Raw genomic sequence first — 22,631 nt, forward strand, 5'->3', positions numbered from 1 at the left:
ATTGCAATATGAATATTAGTTCGGGTTTTAAAAAAAAATCTGGTCAGAAAACCACTGTTATCAGGAATAATGGACATAAATACTGGACAGCTGGCCACAAATGCCCGTAAGTAAATGCAACTTTTTCGATTTTTTTTGCCTAATTTTAATCACCATTAGCCGATCTAAAATAATAAAAATTATTAAAAAAAAGACACGAAAATAATACCGTATTTGACCGGAAATAAGCCCATGTCTTTGAATAAGCCCCCCTCCGTTTTGATAGCATTTAAGAAATTAGGCCCTCATTCGTAAATAAGCCCACCCCCAACTTCATCACCTTATAAATAACACGAAATTGCAAGTTTGCTCAAAGTTCATTTAAAAGGTCATACCTCCTGCAGATAATTAAACACAAATGTAACACAATATTTTACCACCAGTGAGATTTAGCAGTCTAACAATAACAGTGTGTAACATTGTTTTCAATTTCATGCCTGCAGTATTTCTCTGAAGTGCCCAAGTATGAACTAAAATTAAAACCAATGTCTATTTTTACCACCACACTGGGTCCGCAGTTAATGCTAATTAAGCAAATACCTTATTCTGATTGGCTAAGAACAATGACCTTAGATTGACAATTCTTTGTAGTGTAAGCTGGCTGCCTGTGTCAGAAACGTGTGTATAGCTATTGAGTTTGTTGTTAATTGCTTTTGTTTTAAGTCTTCTCAGCATTAATTTTGGATGTAAATAAACAGCACTGGTAAGTAATTGTGACATAGAAGGTGTGTTTAGATACTAGTAAAAAACCCACAATTTAATAAACAATTATTATTTATTAATAACAAATGGAACACTAATTTATTGGTGTGCTACTGAACGTTTTTTGTTTTCTTCCTAGTTCATTTAAGTATTGTTATTTATTTTAATTATTATTATTAAAAAAATTTTCAACAAAACTGGCCCCTTGTCTGGGAATAAGCCCACCCCATGCTAAGCTCACAATGAGTTGTCTTGGCCCCCTGGGCTTATTTCCGGTCAAATACGGTACTTACCGATTAATATATGAACTTTATTTCATGTTTTTATAAAACATTTAAGTGAATATATGTGAGTAAAAATTATAAACTTGTACCCACTCAACGTGGTTTTTGTTAAAAATTAATCCAGTAGTCTAAAGGTTAAAGTATATAATTAAAAACACTATATCAACCAAATTATGCCCTATAAATATGAATGCTACAACCCCTACCCCAAAGTTTTAACTGAAGAAAGTGGAACCTTTAATGGCTTATTTTGAATATCACCAGATGTTTTTACAACACCCCTAGTTTTGCACAAAACAGCAGGCACGCACATTGTACAGGTACCCCATATATGTTTCAAGCACGAGTACTTAACACAATGTTACTGCATGAAATAAAATGGCATAAATATACTGCCAGTACAAAACTAATTTTTGGACAACAAACACTGTGACATTTATCAACCACGGCAGAAATGTGGGTATTAACTGGTCTAGTTAGGCGTATCATAAAATATTGTTTGTTTCCGGTTACCCGACCGACCCTAATTTGAACCTGCCGACCCTAAAACTTTTTTTGTATATCCACGATTTCCATGAAAACATTCCAAAACTATCACAAGCACTAATTTGGTGTCATTTAGGGGATAACCCTGCTGTGTTTTCCGATTTGCGGACGTATATCGGTGGTTTTACTGTCGCAAATTTAGTTTTATTGGCGACCCGTTAGCCACGAAATGTTTTCTTCTAACAATTGATTGATGGAGTTACTTCCCTTCAAATTGAAGTTCGGTAACTTTCGTGAGATATCGGGCGAAGAGTCGAAAAATTATTTTCACGAATATATGCGATCTTTTCCGATTTACTCTACATCTAGCGTAGCGAGGTGTTCCAATTAATAATAATAATAATAATAATAATAACTGTATTTAATGATTTACTCCAGCGACAAACTGGCCTTGTAGAAATTTAGTGACCTTCTGATAAACTAGGGGAGGGAATGTTTTCCGATACTGATGGAGTTTACTGCCAAATCAAATGATTAAATATGTCAGTAAGATTTCGATGGGTTTCGTTATTTTTTGTAAGTGGTCACTGGGAACTTCGCGGGTTTCCTCAAAAAACAGTGTCAGAATGACCATGAGTTTGACGTCCAATAGCCGATGATATTAAAGATAAAAATCAATGTGCTCTAGTGGCGTCGTTAAATAAAACAAACTTTACTTTTCAACGTTCGTTTGAGCATCCCGAGCATTTGTACTGCATTTCTATTCATTGAACCAATTGATTGCTTCAAACCAAGTGCATACTTTAATACTGGATGCATACAGAATAAAACTAGCATTGCAAATTATAAAATTGGTAAGTCTACCATTTCTTAGATACACTAGGAAAGATAATATTCATAACATTTTTTTTAAATGTTATTGTTGGACAGATAAATACAGAACCCTTCTTGTCAGTTTTCATTAAAAGAAATTGTTATAACTTATTTACTGGTTTCTATCCAATTAAGGTTCAACCAAGTCTGTCCTGGACCAGTACAGAAATTCAGTGTTAGTACGAGAGTAAACCTGCCTATTATTAAACAGCAAGGGGTCTTTTGTATGTACTCTCCCAAAGATAGGTTAGCACCATTTTGCCCTCAAAATCAAAATGCCTTGCCTATTATAAATTTATAAGTTGCCCATGTAAAAAGAAGCCTTTAAACACACCTATGTGGATAGTACTACATATTTCCTTTTTTTAATTAAGTTATGAAATAGATATAGAAAATAAAATGGCCATAAGGTTTTTGTCCTTTTGAAAATTGTATAATGGAAAAAACCCACCTTATATTTAAAACTGCACATAAAATATGCCCCCAAAACGTCACTTTACCATGCCTTACTTTATTTCTAGGGAAATCACTGTGATGAATGGTATTGTTGGTTTGCATAATGCATTTCTATACATGCAGATGTTATTTTGGATACCGGTAGTCAACACCTTTATTTAATATCCATAAATAAAATTATTTTCCAAAATAAAATATTTTTTCTACCTACCTACCCTATATTTTTCCAGCATGTAATAGGAAACAAGTATTTTTTTTTTCCGGCCTTATCAAAATTCAGGGTCACTTAGAACTTTAACACATAAGGGCCCCATTCCACAAAAGAACTGTAGCTAAGGTTAATTGTAGTGACTTAAGGTGAGTTTTACAACTGGCACCGTAAACTTTACAGCCGTTCCAACCTTATGGTAGTCGACTTTTCGGAAGACCTTGGACGTATTCATTGGTATAGGACATCCATGAAGACTTTTTGTCAGTTCATTTGCTAAGTAATAATTGTCGAATGCATAAGACATGAGTTATCTCCTGTATTTTCGTGTTAAGGCCGTACGGCCTAGAATGTTTTTCATCAAACGCAGAGTTTCATAAAAGGCATTTGGTATATATAAGATCCATTTTTACATAAGAAGTTAGTATCCTTCTTAGAAAATGTTCAAATCATCATCCAACTACCATTTGACATCTACGTTAATGGCTTACAACTGCCTCGTACCTACTGTAAATTTTCACAGTAATTTATGACGATAGTAAACTACACCGCATTGTGGAACTCGCTAGCGATCGTAAAAAAAAATTAAGGTCGCGATGGTAGGTATTTATGGCGATAGTAGTGCTAAGATCGCTTCGTGGAACAGGGCCCTGGATGTTAATTTAGTGATAGTCAGTAATAAAAAAAGTTCATTGAAAGAACATCTTCAACTAAACTAAATAACTGATATGATTATATTGGTATCACAGGGCTGTATCTAGTTTAAAACAATTAACGGTGGAGGGGTGTAAACTAAAAATCAAACTGAGTGTACCCGGTAATAAGAAACTCTTTTCTAGGTAGACAAAAATGTAATTTTAAAAACTAAAAAGGGTGATTTATCCCACATTGGTTCTTTGGAGGATGGAATACTCTCAGTTCTCTCTCCACACACACACTCACACACATACACGCGCACACACACGCAAACATGCACGCACGCACGCGCACACACACACACACACAGGCACACACACACACAGGCACAGATACAGACACCCACCCCCACACACACACATGCACACACACACACACGGCTCTACATAGCAGGGTTAGCTCAAGCACTCGCTAATTGCGAATTTTTAAAACAGTTGTCAAATTTTATTTTAATTTGGCATATTAATTTCATGTAAAGTAAAGTACTTTTAGAATGAACACGCTTACAACAAACTACCGGTTAGAATGAACTGATTGTAAAGTCCCATTTCCCCACCTATATAGTATTAATAAATTTTAATGTATAGAATGAACTATGTATAGTGAATTAACTGTTAAAACGAACCAATTTGTTTGTCAAAATTGTGAATTTCAGTGTAAATTAGTGTACATATAGTGAACCGATCATAATTTTTAAAAATCTTATTTGTATCTTATCAGTCAGTAGCATTAACGGCAATGCATCCAAAACGATTCTACTGATATTGGTGATAATAAATGAAATATATTTTAAAACTCCACTAATTTTTGTATTTAAATTTGAAAAATCAAAAATGGCCGACTTCCTGAATGAAAATGGCTAACTTCCACAAATGTGTATAATGAAATACTGTTATAACGAACCGATGTGTCTGGTGCCTTGCTGTTCGTTGTAAGAGTACTTTACTGTAATATTGATATTTTGCTCAAAGATAATTTGGCAACATTTTCTTCGCACTCAGATTTAGCCCTGTACAGGCTACTAATACTGGACTGTGTGCCTCTAACAAGTACCTGGATTATCGGCCGTGATGACAGGGACGCCAGGAACCCCGGGGTAGGGAGGTAATTCAGCTTTGTTGGAGGGGTACAGATCCGGCTGTGTCATCACCTGTGAACACAATGAAATTACTGTTGTTAAATACAGTATCATTCAGCAAAGTTTTTAAAAACATCATTTTTACTATCTATACTACAGTATTGTTAAACACAGCACCATTCAGCAAACCTTTTAAAAACATCACTTTTACCATCTATACTACAGTCTTATTAAACACAGCACCATTCAGCAAACCTTTTAAAAACATCACTTTTACCATCTATACTACAGTATTGTTAAACACAGTATCATTCAGCAAACCTTTTAAAAACATCACTTTTACCATCTATACTACAGTATTGTTAAACACAGCACCATTCAGCAAACCTTTTAAAAACATCACTTTTACCATCTATACTACAGTATTGTTAAACACAGCACCATTCAGCAAACCTTTTAAAAACATCACTTTTACCATCTATACTACAGTCTTCTTAAACACAGCACCATTCAGCAAACCTTTTAAAAACATCACTTTTACCATCTATGCTACAGTATTGTTATACACATGGTAATCATGGAGTGTTTATTACGGCAAATTTGGAAAATATGCACATATTAATGTTTGCAGACAATGTTACTGCTCCTGCCGACTCAAGTTTACAGTTACAGCTAAACATTAAGGTTTTTGAAATTTTTTGTCAAGCTACAGGAATGCGAATAAATCTTGACAAGACAAAAGTGATGGTGTTTAGGAAAGGAGGTCGTCTGTGATATTATGAAAAATGGTTTTATAATGGGGTGCGAGTCGAAACAGTATCATTGTATAAATATTTGGGTATCGTGTTTACTCCTATTATCCTGGAATAAAGCTCAGCTGTGTCTGGCTGCTCAGGCAAATAAGTCCAAGTTGTCACTATTTAGATACCAAAAAGGGTTGGAGATATAAGTATAGCTGATAGCTTTAAAATATTTGATACTATGATACCACCAGTTCTAACTTACGGGTCAGAAATCTGGGGTATTACTAGAAGCAAGGTAATAGAAGCCATTCAGATTAAATTTTGTAAAGACCTTTTAAAGGTGAGGAAGTCAGTAAAAATTATATGGTATTAGGTAAGTGTGGAAGAGCTCCTCTCCAACTTATTTACATGACTCGTGCTATCAAATACTGGTGTAAATTAATACAGCTTCCTCTTTTCAGATTACCCAGACTAGAGTTATGTCATGCTTAAGTCTCTTGATGATGCAGGTCATACTACTTGGGCGACAGACATTAAAAAAATTCTTTTCAAACTTGGTTTTCGATTTGTATGGATAAGCCAGGATGTGGCATCACTTAGACATCAGTAGGTTTATTAATGTATTTAAGCAAAGACTATATGATATTCTACAACAAGAATGGGCATCCTCTATGAGCGGTTCAGATTCTTGCTATTACTATAATCAGTATAAATCTCTATTAAATGTTGAATGGAATTTACACATGAATATCCCCTCGAGATTCCAAATTGCATTATCAAAATTTAGATGTAATAATTTTGGTTTATGTGTAGATACAGGTAGATTTAATAATATTGTATATGAGAGAAAATTATGCACCTTTTGTCAAGATAATAACCAGTTTTTTTTATTGAAGATCAGCTCCATGTATTATTTGTATGCCAAAAATATAGTTATTTGAGAAATATGTACATTTTACCCTTTGTGAAAGTAAATGCTGGTCTACCATTAACAATTAACTTCATTAATCTGATGTCATCTCAAAACGAAATTTGTTTACTAAATTTATCAAAATTCTTATACTATGTATTTAGATTGAAAACGAATGGTGAACTTTTTTTACACTGAATATTTATAAATGCACTGCCTTACTATTACTATAATATAAAATTAAATGACAGACCATTATGTGACTAAATCATGTAACGCATGCTCTTAAATTGTGTAAAGTGATTGTATTTTGGGCCAGAGGCCTTTTACGGAATAAATTGTCTGTCTGTCTGTCTATTGTTACATACAGCATCATTCAGCAAACCTTTTTAAAACATCACTTATACCATCTATACTTCAGTATTGTTAAACATAGCATCATTCAGCAAACCTTTTAAAAACATCACTTTTACCATCTATACTTCAGTATTATTAAACACAGCATCATTCAGCAAACCTTGAATGGATGTGGTAACTGATTAACTCACATCAAAGAATGGATGTGATAAATGATGTGTTCTAGACATGTTTTCACAGGTAATACATGTACATGTTGATATGGAAGCACACATTATTATTTTATTCATGCTCATTTTTTAAATTACTGTGCTGACCATTTGTTAATTTTGTGCAAAAAATTCAGTTTCTGAGACCAAATTTATTGTTCTTAAATTTTGATAATTGATGAGAAGGTACATTTATAACCCTATGCATGTCTATGATTATTGTATCAATGCACTAAATATAAACATAATTAAGCCATAATTAATAAATGCATAATTTTGGGTCACCTAACAAATCCTATTACTTTTGGGATTTTTTTAAATGAAAGGAAATAAAATTTAAAATAATAAATACATACACACAAAGTAAAAAAGAAAGAAACAAACAAACAAACAAACAAACAAACAAACAAAAATAAGTTAATAAATAAAATGACATTTGTATATATATTTGCAACAAATTGCCCACTGCATTTAATTTTTGACACTTTAAAAACAAATACAATTAAAGGTCAAGGTCGAGATTGATTTTTATTAACAAGTTTTTGCTGTCACGCTTTGATTTTATTACACAGTAATACCTACCTACATACATCATGTAAACAGTGCTTCTAATTTGCGCCATATAATGATGCCATTACTGTTGCATTTATAACGACCTGTTGTTCCAGTGAAAACCACATATCTACAGACCTGTCTGGGTGTTTTCATTAGTCACCTAATATCGTACAGATTGTCATGACAGTAAAATTGGTACGGAAAATTACTTCCCACTGGGTATTTACTTAATTAGCTAATTAATGTGTGGTTTAATGTGTGGGGTTGATGCCTTGCCAAACGTATTAAGACTGCCTGCCTGCCCGTCTGCAGTCATTACGACCAATAAGAGAAAGAGATGACATGTCACAGTACCACCAGACTCAGTGGACTTGAGGCTGGTAGCTACTGGGTTTGTATTCTGGTACCGGCTCCCACCCAGTTTAATGACTCAGCTGTCACTACAATGACTTCTCTCTCATTAACCACTAACCCACTGTCCTGGACAGACAGCCCAGATAGCGGAGATGTGTGTGCCCAGGACAGTGTGCTTGAACCTTAATTGGATATAAGCAAGCAAATAATTGAAATGAAATGAATCAATGTCATGGTACCATTGGTGGACTTTCACACTGACCAGTAACCTGACAATGTAATACTGTCAAATGCTTCTTAGTTGAAAACTCAGACATGAGGCAATGTACACACTTTGAGAAGAAAAACAAAACAAGCTGGAACTTTTATTATTTTTGTGCAGCAACGAATTAGGACAGGATGGCAATAAATAGCCAGCATGGGGGAGGGGACAGGGAGTGGCGCTGAAGAACTCACTTCAAAGTAAGGAGACGGTAAATGATTAACTAATTCCAATGAAATGACGTGGTAAATGTCACAATAAAATAAAGAAGTGTTAAATGACTAACTCACATTGCAGTATATATGTGGTAAATGATTAACGTACATCAAAGTGTGAAGGTGGTAAATTACTAATTTGTGCATTAATGTATGGAGGTGGAAACAATTAACTCATGTCAAACTAAGCTGGTGAGAAATTCTTAACTTATGTCATAGTATGGAGGAAGTAAATGATTAAATCACGTCGTAGTATGGAGGAGGTAAATGATTAACTCACGTCATAGTATGGAGGAGGTAAATGATTAACTCATGTCATAGTATGGAGGAGGTAAATGATTAACTCACGTCATAGTATGGAGGAGGTAAATGATTAACTCACGTCATAGTATGGAGGAGGTAAATGATTAACTCATGTCATAGTATGGAGGAGATAAATGATTAAATCACATTGTAGTATGGAGGAGGTAAATGATTAACTCATGTCATAGTATGGAGGAGGTAAATGATTAACTTTGTCATAGTATGGAGGACGTAAATGATTAACTCACGTCATAGTATGGAGGAGATAAATGATTAACTCACACAGTTTGAAGGAGATAAATGATAAACTCACGTCATAGTATGAAGGAGGTAAATGATTAACTCACGTCATAGTATGGAGGAGGTAAATGATTAACTCATGTCATAGTATGGAGGAGATAAATGATTAAATCACGTCGTAGTATGGAGGAGGTAAATGATTAACTCACGTCATAGTATGGAGGAGGTAAATGATTAACTCACGTCATAGTATGAAGGAGGTAAATGATTAACTCATGTTATAGTATGGAGGATGTAAATGATTAACTCACGTCATAGTATGGAGGAGGTAAATGATTAACTTATGTCATAGTATGGAGGAAGTAAACGATTAACTCATGTCACAGTGTGGAGGATGTAAATGATTAACTCACATCATAGTATGGAGGACGTAAATGATTAACTCATGTCATAATATGGAGGAGATAAATGATTAAATCACATCGTAGTATGGAGGAGGTAAATTATTAACTTTGTCATAGTATGGAGGATGTAAATGATTAACTCATGTCACAGTATGGAGGACGTAAATGATTAACTCATGTCGTAGTATGAAGGAGGTAAATGATTAACTTATGTCATAGTATGGAGGTAAATGATTAACTTTGTCATAGTATGGAGGACGTAAATGATTAACTCATGTCATAGTATGGATGAGGTAAATGATTAACTTTGTCATAGTATGGAGGTAAATGATTAACTCACATCATAGTATGGAGGTGGTAAATGATTAACTGTCATAGTATGGAGGATGTAAATGATTAACTCATGTCACAGTATGGAGGACGTAAATGATTAACTCATGTCGTAGTATGAAGGAGGTAAATGATTAACTTATGTCATAGTATGGAGGTAAATGATTAACTTTGTCATAGTATGGAGGACGTAAATGATTAACTCATGTCATAGTATGGATGAGGTAAATGATTAACTTTGTCATAGTATGGAGGTAAATGATTAACTCACATCATAGTATGGAGGTGGTAAATGATTAACTGTCATAGTATGGAGGATGTAAATGATTAACTCACATCATAGTATGGAGGACGTAAATGATTAACTCACGTCATAGTATGGAGGAGGTAAATGATTAACTCACGTCATAGTATGGAGGAGGTAAATGATTAACTCACGTCATAGTATGGAGGACGTAAATGATTAACTCATGTCATAGTATGGAGGAGGTAAATGATTAACTCACGTCATAGTATGGAGGAGGTAAATGATTAACTCATGTCATAGTATGGAGGACATAAATGATTAACTCACATCATAGTAGGGAGGTAAGTTGGACATGCGGTGGGAGATGTACGGGGCCGGTGTATGCAGTGTATTAACTCACATCATAGTAGGGAGGTAAGTTGGACATGCGGTGGGAGATGTACGGGGCCGGTGTATGCAGTGTATTAACTCACATCATAGTAAGGGGGAGATAAGTTGGACATGCGGTGGGAGATGTACGGGGCCGGTGTATGCAGTGTATTAACTCACATCATAGTAAGGGGGAGGTAAGTTGGACATGCGGTGGGAGATGTACGGGGCCGGTGTATGCAGTGTATTAACTCACATCATAGTAGGGAGGTAAGTTGGACATGCGGTGGGAGATGTACGGGGCCGGTGTATGCAGTGTATTAACGCACATCATAGTAAGGGGGAGATAAGTTGGACATGCGGTGGGAGATGTACGGGGCCGGTGTATGCAGTGTATTAACTCACATCATAGTAAGGGGGAGGTAAGTTGGACATGCGGTGGGAGATGTACGGGGCCGGTGTATGCAGTGTATTAACTCACATCATAGTAGGGAGGTAAGTTGGACATGCGGTGGGTGATGTACGGGGCCGGTGTATGCAGTGTATTAACTCACATCATAGTAGGGAGGTAAGTTGGACATGCGGTGGGAGATGTACGGGGCCGGTGTATGCAGTGTATTAACTCACATCATAGTAGGGAGGTAAGTTGGACATGCGGTGGGAGATGTACGGGGCCGGTGTATGCAGTGTATTAACGCACATCATAGTAAGGGGGAGATAAGTTGGACATGCGGTGGGAGATGTACGGGGCCGGTGTATGCAGTGTATTAACTCACATCATAGTAGGGAGGTAAGTTGGACATGTGGTGGGAGATGTACGGGGCCGGTGTATGCAGTGTATTAACGCACATCATAGTAGGGAGGTAAGTTGGACATGCGGTGGGAGATGTACGGGGCCGGTGTATGCAGTGTATTAACGCACATCATAGTAAGGGGGAGATAAGTTGGACATGTTGTGGTGGTGGTGGGTAGGGGGGATGTGCCGTGGCCACTGTATGTGGTGTATTAACTCACGTCGTAGTAAGGAGGAGGTAAGTTGGACATGTCGGGGTGGGGAGGAGCGCCGGGGCCGGTGTAAGCGTAGAAGGCCGGCGGCTCCCTGATGCCAGCCTGCATGGGGTGGATGGTCAGGTGCTGCGTGGTGGCTGGGAGGTGACACTGACGACCCTGCTGCATCACCATGAGGCGCCGTCGTCGGTAGTAACCGCAGCCCCCGAAACACGACATCATGATGAAGATGATGATGAACCTGGACAGAGACAAAGACAAACAAGTGTTAGTTTATTGACGCCATTATAACACAGTTCCGACCTTAGCTACTAGGGCTCCATGATAAGCTGTTCAGATAGATCTACAGTTGACAGTCGACTTTCTAGTCAAAAATACAACTGTCCAAATAATTTAGTAATTTGTACCATGATTTTTTTTTCCTCAATTTTATCCCTGCATAATTAAATTATACTCACAGAAAAAAGTTCCTGTGGACGAAACATACGTATACAGAATTGAATTTACTTGGAATCTGGTCAAGAATATTAACAAAAAATGATTGTGTAACCATTCCCTTCGATATTCCAGATGTGGTCTGTCAATTACACATGCTATTCAAGCTTTATGTACACAGCTTGCCTTAAGTGCATTTTGGGTCAGATGTTCCTTTTTAATGTCATTTTTCTTATCATTGGACCGCAAAACAATTGTATGGTTTCTCATCACTGAGGAAAACACTTTTATTGTAATCTGATTGTCGTCAACATGATCATTGATGTGACACCTCTCAGAAAATGAACGTCTTTCTACGTGTCAGGCAGTCATTCACAATCTCAGGGTTTGATTAATCCACTAGACCTCGGTCTTGGCTAGTGACGTTTTTGTTTGGACTTGTGGAAATTATCAACTGTATTACTTTTAATACATAGGGCACTAGCCAAAGTTTCTCAAACATTTGTCAGACACTCAATCTGAGTATGTGAGCCAGTCAATGTCTCAATGTCTAGAACTTGCCAGAAGTACTTTCAACGTCTAGAACTTACCAGAAGTACTCAATGTCTAAAATGTACCAGAAGTACTCCCAAAATCTACAACTTGCCAGGAGTACTCTCAATGTCTAGAACTTGCCAGAAGTACTCTCAATGTCTAGAACTTGCCAGAAGTACTCTTACTGTCTAAAACTTACCAAAAGTACCACATATTCCAGACATGCAGTTTGAAGTTGCGGGAATAGTAATCATCAGAACTGCGGTCCAAGCAGGGTCACATGTTCCTGTTTAATGTCATTTTTCTTATCATTGGACCGCAAAACAATTGTATGGTTTCTCATCACCGAGGAAAACACTTTTATTGTAATCTGATTGTCGTCAACATGATGTGACACCTCTCAGAAAATGAACGTCTTTTTACGTGTCAGGCAGTCATTCACAATCTCAGGGTTTGATTAATCCACTAGACCTCGGTCTTGGCTAGTGAAGTTTTTGTCTGGACTAGTGGGAATTATCAACTGTATTACTTTTAATACATAGGGCACTAGCCAAAGTTTCTCAAACATTTGTCAGACACTCAATCTGAGTATGTGAGCCAGTCAATGTCTCAATGTCTAGAACTTGCCAGAAGTACTCTTAATGTCTAGAACTTGCCAGAAGTACTTTCAACGTCTAGAACTTACCAGAAGTACTCAATGTCTAAAATGTACCAGAAGTACTCAATGTCTAAAATGTACCAGAAGTACTCCCAACATCTACAACTTGCCAGGAGTACTCTCAATGTCTAGAACTTGCCAGAAGTACTCTCAATGTCTAGAACTTGCCAGAAGTACTCTCAATGTCTAGAACTTGCCAGAAGTACTCTTAATGTCTAGAACTTGCCAGAAGTACTTTCAACGTCTAGAACTTACCAGAAGTACTCAATGTCTAAAATGTACCAGAAGTACTCAATGTCTAAAATGTACCAGAAGTACTCCCAACATCTACAACTTGCCAGGAGTACTCTCAATGTCTAGAACTTGCCAGAAGTACTCTCAATGTCTAGAACTTGCCAGAAGTACTCTCAATGTCTAGAACTTGCCAGAAGTACTCTCAATGTCTAGAACTTGCCAGAAGTACTCTCAATGTCTAGAACTTGCCAGAAGTACTCTTAATGTCTAAAACTTACCAAAAGTACCACATGTTCCAGACATGCAGTTTGAAGTTGCGGGAATAGTAATCATCTGAACTGCGGTCCAAGCAACAAGTCAGTGAACTTGCCTCACAACACTTGTATGGTGAACTGCAGCTGAAGTGAGAAACAACAACACATGTCACTATGACAATTTACATATAGCGCTAATAACAACAAAATATGACACTTCACATATAACACTAATAACAACAAAATATCTGGTGGTTTTGGTAACGAGATTATTTGTGCAGGCTACGGAAACCGCCAGTTGACTGAACAAGACTTTGACATAATGAGTATGCATAAATTTGTGTTTTTATTGAGAAATTACAATAATGCATACAGATCTCAGACCTCCCAGTACTGTTCAAGAATTTCTAAGATTAGAGGCAGTATTGAAATTTAAGGATGAATCAAAGGAACATACATACCGTATATCTTCGCCTGTAAGTCGATCTCGGCTATAAGTCGAGACCCTAATTTCAAGCCCTGAAATTTTTTTTTTTTTATTGACCCGTTTATAAGTCGACCCATGAAAAACAACGTATGAATATTGAAGTATTTCTTATTTTCAGCACATAAGAACAATAATGTACAATATCTGAACAAAAGAAAATTATTTTACAAACTTCGTTTTTCACGTTTTGTACATCGCAATAATATTCCAATCAAACTGCATAGCATCAAAACGAAATATTCCCTTAGTAGAGAGTGAAAGCTGTTTGACTGTTACCGTATGGCACTGTACAGCATGGTTTTGTGCAAAGACAACAACTTTATTTATAAACACTGACAACAGATCACTACGATAAAACTGAAAGTACATGTATCATGGTTGCATAGTACCAAAGAAGAGAGTACCGTGTCAAAGTTTGACGTGCACCGTCAAATATTTACGGAGTAAAAGCAGCTGTGGGTGTGATTGGTAGTAATATGTGACATTGATTATTTGTGCAAATACAATCAATAAATACACTTTTATTTGTTATACAGTTGTTATGCAGTATATACCAGAGGTTGAAACTAATGCGGGGTACCCCCAAAAATGGAACTGCAATTTTCAGCAAAAATGACGGTTGCTATTAAAAACATAAATTAAACCTCTTAAATGATACGTGACCCCCCATTTTCTTGCAGCTAGATTAGATGTGAGGTGCCACACTTCCTATTGCTGTACTTCCTGGGTGTGTTGAAACGCTGCTTATATCAGTTTTATTAGTAAACGTTAACATTATCGACAATAGGAATTGATTTAGTCTAATGGAACCTATAGCATATATTCACTATATTATCATTATTTTATATTGTGTGCCATTTACTGTTATTTGACAGTCATAATTGCTTAATTAGGTTACACTCAGGCATGGGAGTTCATAATGACCTTGACCTTGGCATTAATTTACTGTGCACTGCTGAGAATAGAGTTTGAAAAAAAGTCTGTGCTGACCAATTGGAGATTTTGGCCCATATTTTTTACTTAAAATATTTTAAAGCTTATTTATCCAAGGTGATGGACATGTAATATAACACTAATCTTATTTAGGATAATAAGTCTAGGCAAGATGAAATAAGCTATTAGTAATAATTTATTTTTAGTTAAAAAATAATGTTAGCTGATATTAGGTTAAGCTTTTAGATCTCCATTAACAATGTGTATTTGAATGCAATTGGCTCTGGAATGACTATATTTAAATAACCTGATTTCTGCTGTAATTTTAACATACTTTTTAGGTTGGTGAATTATGTTTTAGGCAAATATGGGAGTTTTTTACAATTGTTTTTGTGAGTTTGGCAAAAACATTAAAATCTACAGAAGTGGGTTCTGTGTAGCCATTTTGCATTCTCTTCTTTATTTGTACACAAATATAAGCTTGGTAATGATAGCTTTAGGTCAGTTCATTAAATATTGTCCATATATTCAGTGAGTTTTCTATAGTAAAGGGTATTTGAAGTATATACCAAGTACAAGAGCAATTTTGACACATTTGTTAATCTACCTAGGAGTGTGTTAGTATTATCTTCCACTATTACCACACTTGTAAAGCTATATTTTCCAATATTACTATGTAAATGATGTGTTACATTACAGATTGTAGTAATGCATACGATATAAATATTATATTCAGTTAAAACAGAAAATAATTAAAGAAAAATGACTTTCACACTCTTTTGATGGATTGAATGTGCTTTTTTTATGACAAATAAAAAATAAAGATGTAAAACCCTAATGATAACTCTAGATATGATACATGTCTGTAAGCACCAATCACTGGAGATTATTAATAAAATATCAACATATATATTGGTAGCTGTCAGTGGATTTAATAATGCATATATAAAAACCAACTAGGCTGATGGGTTTGAAAATATTGCATTCAGTGACTTGACATCCAAGCATAGTCCATACCTTGGGTGTTTACCCCACCATGATGTGTACCACATTAATTTACTACTATTTGTGGATGCAGTGGTGTTCATTTCAGATACCACATGTAATATGCTTTTTTTCTAGTGAAGTTCTTATCATATGCCCATTGAAGTCTTTCAAAACACAGGGTCACTGCAATAAATGAGTTTTAAGGTAATTATTTATTGGAAATGAGAGACTCTGACTATGCATGCACACACTACATATACAACTAAGCATACACAACCAACCCATAGTATGTATCTTCAAGAGTAGTATTTTTATTTATTATTTGTTTTAAATATGATACATTGCATTTGTATACAACTTTGCATAACACTGATGCTTCCTGAGGTGTACATTAAATCAGGTTGCACTGTAGGAACAACACTTTCAATTATGTTGTCACATCATATCAGAACACAGAAGATCCTGATAGTCATGAAAACACCCAGTTGGACACTTTTTGAAAAATATATTTTGTTGATATAGGTTGCATAGTACCAAAGAAGAGAGTACCGTGTCAAAGTTCGACGTACACCATCAAATATTTACGGAGTAAAAGCAGCTGTGGGTGTGATTGGTAGTAATATGTGACATTGATTATTTGTGCAAATACTATTATCCATTGACAATAAATAAATACACTTTTATTTGTTATACAGTTGTTATGCAGTATATACCAGAGGTTGAAACTAATGCGGGGTACCCCCAAAAATGGAACTGCAATTTTCAGCAAAAATGACAGTTGCTATTAAAAACATAAATTAAATCTCTTAAATGATACGTGACCCCCCATTTTCTTGCAGCTAGATTAGATGTGAGGTGCCACACTTTCTATTGCTGTACTTCCTGGGTGTGTTGAAACGCTGCTTATATCAGTTTTATTAGTAAACGTTAACATTATCGACAATAGGAATTGATTTAGTCTAATGGAACCTCATCGGTTAATCACATGTTTTGCCGCCATATTAATACATGTAAGGAGGATAACTCTGGAAAGTACACTGGTTTTTGTACCAAATGATGTGTCCCTATTGCTCTAGTGAACTGCAGAGATCAGTCTATTTTAAGGGAAAGCTCAGTAATATTCATGAAGTTAATCACCAACAAAACATTGTTTGAACAACCATTAATGCCAGTGACCAGATTTCAAAATAAACTCAGGCAACAGGTAGTTAGTATTGTTTACATTTTTGCTAATAGTGATGACTGTTATTTTAACTAAGTGGACTTTTGTCTTGGCATGTGAGTGAGACTGCAGCCTTTTTAAATAACCCAAACCATTATAATGCCAAAAAAAATAGGTTATAAAAAAATAAATGTGTCAAATTAACATATTTGAGTATAAATATAGGGCATACTTCAACAATAAAACTTGTAAAATAATCCCCAAAACGGTAATATATTTGGGTGAAAAATTTTACCCTCTTATAAGTCGACCCCCCAAGTTATAAAATAATTTTTGGGTGAAAAAAATTCGACTTATAGGCGAAGATATACGGTACACAGGAACAAAAAATACATGCACTTTCAGCTTCTCAACCTTCTTCAGCTACAATGTATCCCAAAATCAACATTTATTATTCAAAAACATATACAAGTTTGCAGATTTTTATTATTTTTGGAGTCAACAGTTTTCTCAAATATTGGAGGACGTGATCCATCGGTAAAGCACACGTTTTCTCAAATAAGAAAAGAGTACAGATGAGACTGATATTATTCCTTAACGATTCTATTATAGAGGACGCGATCCAAAATGATTCTCATCTGTCAATAAATCATCATGCCAGTTTCCTATAAAACGGTATGCCATACACACAAACTTCCAAGATCTTTTATTTGCCAAATGAAGAAAAGCTTTCATTGGATTTGACTGGATATTATATGAATTAACTCTTCTATTATAGACTGGTATATTACCTGTTGACAAAATGTTTTCAATCATCTGTTATAAAATTTCTTTCTGGCAGTTTAAATATTCCTGAAAAACTGAAATGTGGTTCCAAAAATATTGTTCTACTTACTATTTCTCATCCCCGCAATATTCAGCGAGTATCTGAAATAAGAAATAAAATATAATATACATGGATTTAAAATACTGAAAAACCATTTCCATTCTAAAACTATTGTTCCTGCCAATATTGCTATGGTTGTAGCAGCACCTGTGAATTACTGTAAAAAGATATATGCTTAGAAACAAAGGAAAAGGAACATTTGTATCTAATGAAACACCTTGTCTAGTGTGGAAAAGAAGAAACCCACAGCTGCTCCCATAACACTGCAACAAGGGGGTTTAATACATAGAGGGTAGGACATAGCCCGGTGGTAAAGCGCTCACCTGATGAGCGGTCGGTCTAGGATCGACCCCTGTCGGTGACCCATTGGGCTATTTTTCGTTCTAGTCAGTGCGCCATGACTGGTATAAGGTGTGGTATGTGCTATCCTGTTTGTGGGATGTGCACATAAAAGATTCCTTACTACTAATGGAAAAGGTAGCAGGTTTCCACTCTAAGACTGCTGGTTTCCTCTCTAAGACTATAATATGTCAAAATTACCAAATGTTTGACATCCATTAGCTGATGATTAATAAATCAATATGCTCTAGGGGTGTTGCTAAACAAAACAAACTTTAATTTTAAAACATAAAGAGTGAATATATTTTAACTTAATGACAAGGGAATTGATGATAAAATGACCAGCATAGGAATTAAGGTATTATCTCTGAAATGTATCTTCACATCAATGGCAATGACATTGATTCGGGAAAATTAAGCATTATCTTGATTTTTAAAACTGGATATTTTCATGTTTTCTTGTCTCAGAGTTACCGGTAACATACGAGTGTGGCTACATTGTACCAGCGCGGGTGGTGTATTGGTTGACTCATCAAACTTAAGGCTGGTACTGGAAGGTAGTGGGTTCACATCCTGGTATCGGCTACACCCAGAGTAAATTTAAGTGACTCACTGGCAGACTCAGAAAAATCCCCGAGGGGAGCACTTGATTAATCGTGATTATAGAGATCAGTTTTTCAAGTTTTTAAAGTTAAAGACTGTTTTGTTTAATGGTACCACTAGAGCACATTGATTCATTAATCATCGGTTATTGGATGTCAAACATTTGGTAATTCTGCTTTAGAGGAAACCCACTACATTTTTCCATTATTAGCAGGAGATCTGTTATATATGCATTTTCACACAGACTGGACAGCACATACATGTACATGGTAGCAATTTGTAAATTCACATGCAACGGATAACAAAAGATTCCTCTTCTTGAACTAGTCTCAGGACAGGGATGTGTAGCCAGAGTATGGCTCCCCACCCTTAAATAGCAAGGTCTGCAATGGAAAAGTGTACCGGGTACCGTAATATCACTAGGGTCTCCATGAGTACTCAGGCACGGGCTGAGTCTAGCAAGACTCCAGTCCGTTCACAAAACTCGAGTACCCGTGCAAGGAAGAACACTCTAATTTAATTATATTTGTTTACGTCATGTTGCCACATGCTTTCTGCTAGAAAATAACTTAAATTGAACTGAATGATTGATTGCACAGTACAGAATACTTGTGTGTTATGGTGGGTAATGCAGTGACCATGCACTCTATCATCAAGATGGATTATAAACGCCTGGAATAATCAGGAGAGAAACAAGAGATGGCTTTCACCCTGCATATGACAGTGAATATTGATTTCACATCCCCAACAAGCCGGCCAACACCACTGTAAGCATATTCTGTGATTCTAACATCCATCCAGGTCACATACCCAATGAGCCTGGCAGCACTACTGTAAGCATATTCTGTGATTCTAACCATTATTCATCTCACGTTCCCATTGGAATTGGAATAAATCCAATAATTAATATAAGTTGCCTGAATACACACATGTACTTAATATGCACATGTTCTGGTAATGGTAAAACAGCACATATATGACATTCTAACTGGTCCACATTGAGTGCATTGTTAAATAAAACATTTCTTCCTTCTTATCTAGCTAGTACACTGCCATAGCCGCACCCTAAATCCAGTTAATACACAAGTCTACAGTACATTCTTATACATACATTGTACATGTATACAGTCTTCTTTTTTTTAATATCAGTAAAGAACAGAACCTCTCCAAAGCGGATCCCTTAAAACAAGACTTTTTAATTGGTCCCTTATGGGGGGGGGGGGGGGTGGCGGAGAAATAGATGTAGCCCAGTGGCAAGGCACTTGCTTGATCATGATGCATGGTCGGTTAGGGATCAATCCCCGTTGGTGGGCCCCATGGAAATATTTCTTGTTCTGGCCAGTGCACAAGTCACTGGTATATCAAAGGCTGTGGTATGTGCTATCCTGTTTGTGGGATGGTGCACATAAAAGATCCCTTGCTTACTAATGGACAAATGTAGCAGGTTTCCTCTCAGACACTATATGTCAAAATGACTAAATGTTTGACATCCAATAGCCGATGATTAATAAAACAATGTGCTCTAGTGGTGTCATTTAACAAAACAAACTTTATTCCCTTGGGTGTCCGGTAGAGAGTGGTTTTACTGTACTTACATTCTGATGAAGAGTATTTCCCTCCAGACTGCTAGTCGTATTAGATTCAACACCAACTCCCCAGTAAAATGGAGGCATGTTTCTATAGACAATGCTCAAGAATACAGAGGTTTCTAAAGTCACACACACACAAATTACATACAGAAAGAGATACTAAAAAACCTCAACAAACATGCAGTCATAGACTGCAGGAAAAGGATATACTGTAATAAGATGTAAACACAAAAAAAATCTTCTTTACTGGTACTTAGGCTGTATTATCTGATGATCATACCTAATGTCATGTATTACAGCGTATTATACTCTCTCAAAACATGTCATTGGCAGCCATTTCAGTTAAAAATTACGTTTATTCACTGTCATTTGGCAACAAAATAAAAAGCCATATTTATTTTTACTGCATGTTCTGCTGTTGACATAAAAAAAAAATAACGATGTACATGTATTGTAGTGGCCAACACATTAGGTTTTTATGATAAAGGCGTATGACCAAAATGTTGAAGAAGAGTGTGGACATTCAATGCTTTTACAGGATTAGCTTGAACAATTGGCAAATTTTATTTTAATTTGGCAAAATAATTTCATGTAATAGTCAGCATTTTGTTAGAAAATGGTTTCTGCAATTTTTTTTAGTTCAATAGATAATTTGGCAAAACGTTGTGCTCACCCAGAGCTAACTAGCCCTGTTTTATATACATTTTAATCCTGTAGGATATTTATTAAAGGGACATTCCTGAGTTTGCTGTAATTTTTAAAATGTAGTCGACTAACAGATACTTTTTAACAATTGTAATCACATATAAAATATATTTTTCTGCATAATATATTAGTGGCTTTACATTAAACGTGTTTCTGATCATTCTAATATTTGTACTAGGTTATATTTCATTTTATTTCCTAAAATATATTTTTTCGTACGTATAAAATTATTTGAAGACAAAATCCAGTTTGGGCTTCTTACAAATAATAAGATGACCAGAAACACATTAAATATACAGACACTGATATTCTAAAGAAGAAAATATATTTAATATGTAAGTATAATCGTAGAAATATTTTATTTGTCGGAAACATCTTACAATGCAGCAAACTCAGGAATGTCCCTTTAAGATAGCAAAATAATGTATTATATCACAGATAATACTGCATTGTAATAGGCAATATTTATAAGCAATTTATTTATGAAATAGAATATACAAATAAAACATTAGCAGTTTTGTGACCAACTCATAAAGCTTAATTATTGTTTTAACACTTTCTATACAGTTATCATCAACAATATCCTATATATACAGGCCAAATCTCATCATCATTAACCCATGATGTGGGTAAGTGTGCTATTTACCACCATTATCATCAAATATGTACGAGTTTACACCAAGATCATGCTGGGGTTCTATTTCTGTCACCTACAGCAGTGTTACACAGGTCAAAATTAACAATCGCCTCATAAAGGCAAGCATTATTAGCCAAGGGCGACTATGAATTTTACAGGGTCCATCAGATCATCATCAGTTTTAGTGACATGTTTATCTTCACAACACAAGGTGTTGGAAATAGTCTAGAGGTAAAGTGCTCGCCTGATGCAAGGTCAGTCTAGGATCGATCCCTGTTGGTGGTCTAACTGGGCTATTTCTTGTTCTAGTTAATGCTCCACAACTGGTATAACAAAGGTCATGCTATTCACCATCTTGTTTGTGGAATGAGGTATATATCAGGGCCTAATATCACAAAACATTGTAAGCATTGTTTTGCACATAAACATAAATTTATAATAAAAACACAATTATTATTACTTTTATAGTACAATAAATAATTAGAAGTACACATTTTATTTTATTTTTTCCTTAAAATTCTCCATCTTCCATAATGATATAATTTTCTGTGTGAAATAGATGACAAATACGTGTAAACATATGTCCGGAATAAATGCTAGTCACAGATGTAAACTTACGATGTTTTGTTAAATTGGCTCCAGGGTTATAGCTCTGACACTCACCAAATTCACTAATTGCAAATTTTTAAACCAATTGGCAAATTTTATTTTAATTTGGTAAATAATTTCATGTAATAATTGACATTTTGTTAGAAAATATCTGGGTTTTTGCAATTTTTGAAGTTTTAATAAATAATCTAGTGAAATTTTCTGCTCACTCTGGGCTAGCCTTGTATTAAAAAAAGATCCCTTGCTGCTAA

The 22,631-nt window shown here is 35.5% G+C and overlaps 1 protein-coding gene across 1 annotated transcript in view; it reads right to left on the minus strand.

Annotated features, from left to right (window-relative positions):
* LOC121382146 overlaps positions 1-22,631 on the minus strand; it is a 51,427-nt gene that overhangs the window by 16,868 nt on the left and 11,928 nt on the right. The window contains exons 2-5 of the mRNA XM_041511655.1: positions 17,908-17,939; positions 13,468-13,587; positions 11,335-11,569; positions 4,798-4,894 (exon numbers count right to left, since the gene is read on the minus strand). Of these exons, the coding sequence (XP_041367589.1) occupies positions 4,798-4,894; positions 11,335-11,569; positions 13,468-13,587; positions 17,908-17,939 (484 nt within the window). The remainder of the gene's footprint in view (positions 1-4,797; positions 4,895-11,334; positions 11,570-13,467; positions 13,588-17,907; positions 17,940-22,631) is intronic.

The sequence above is a fragment of the Gigantopelta aegis genome, chromosome 9 (assembly GCF_016097555.1).
Source record: "Gigantopelta aegis isolate Gae_Host chromosome 9, Gae_host_genome, whole genome shotgun sequence".
Classification (NCBI taxonomy): domain Eukaryota; kingdom Metazoa; phylum Mollusca; class Gastropoda; order Neomphalida; family Peltospiridae; genus Gigantopelta; species Gigantopelta aegis.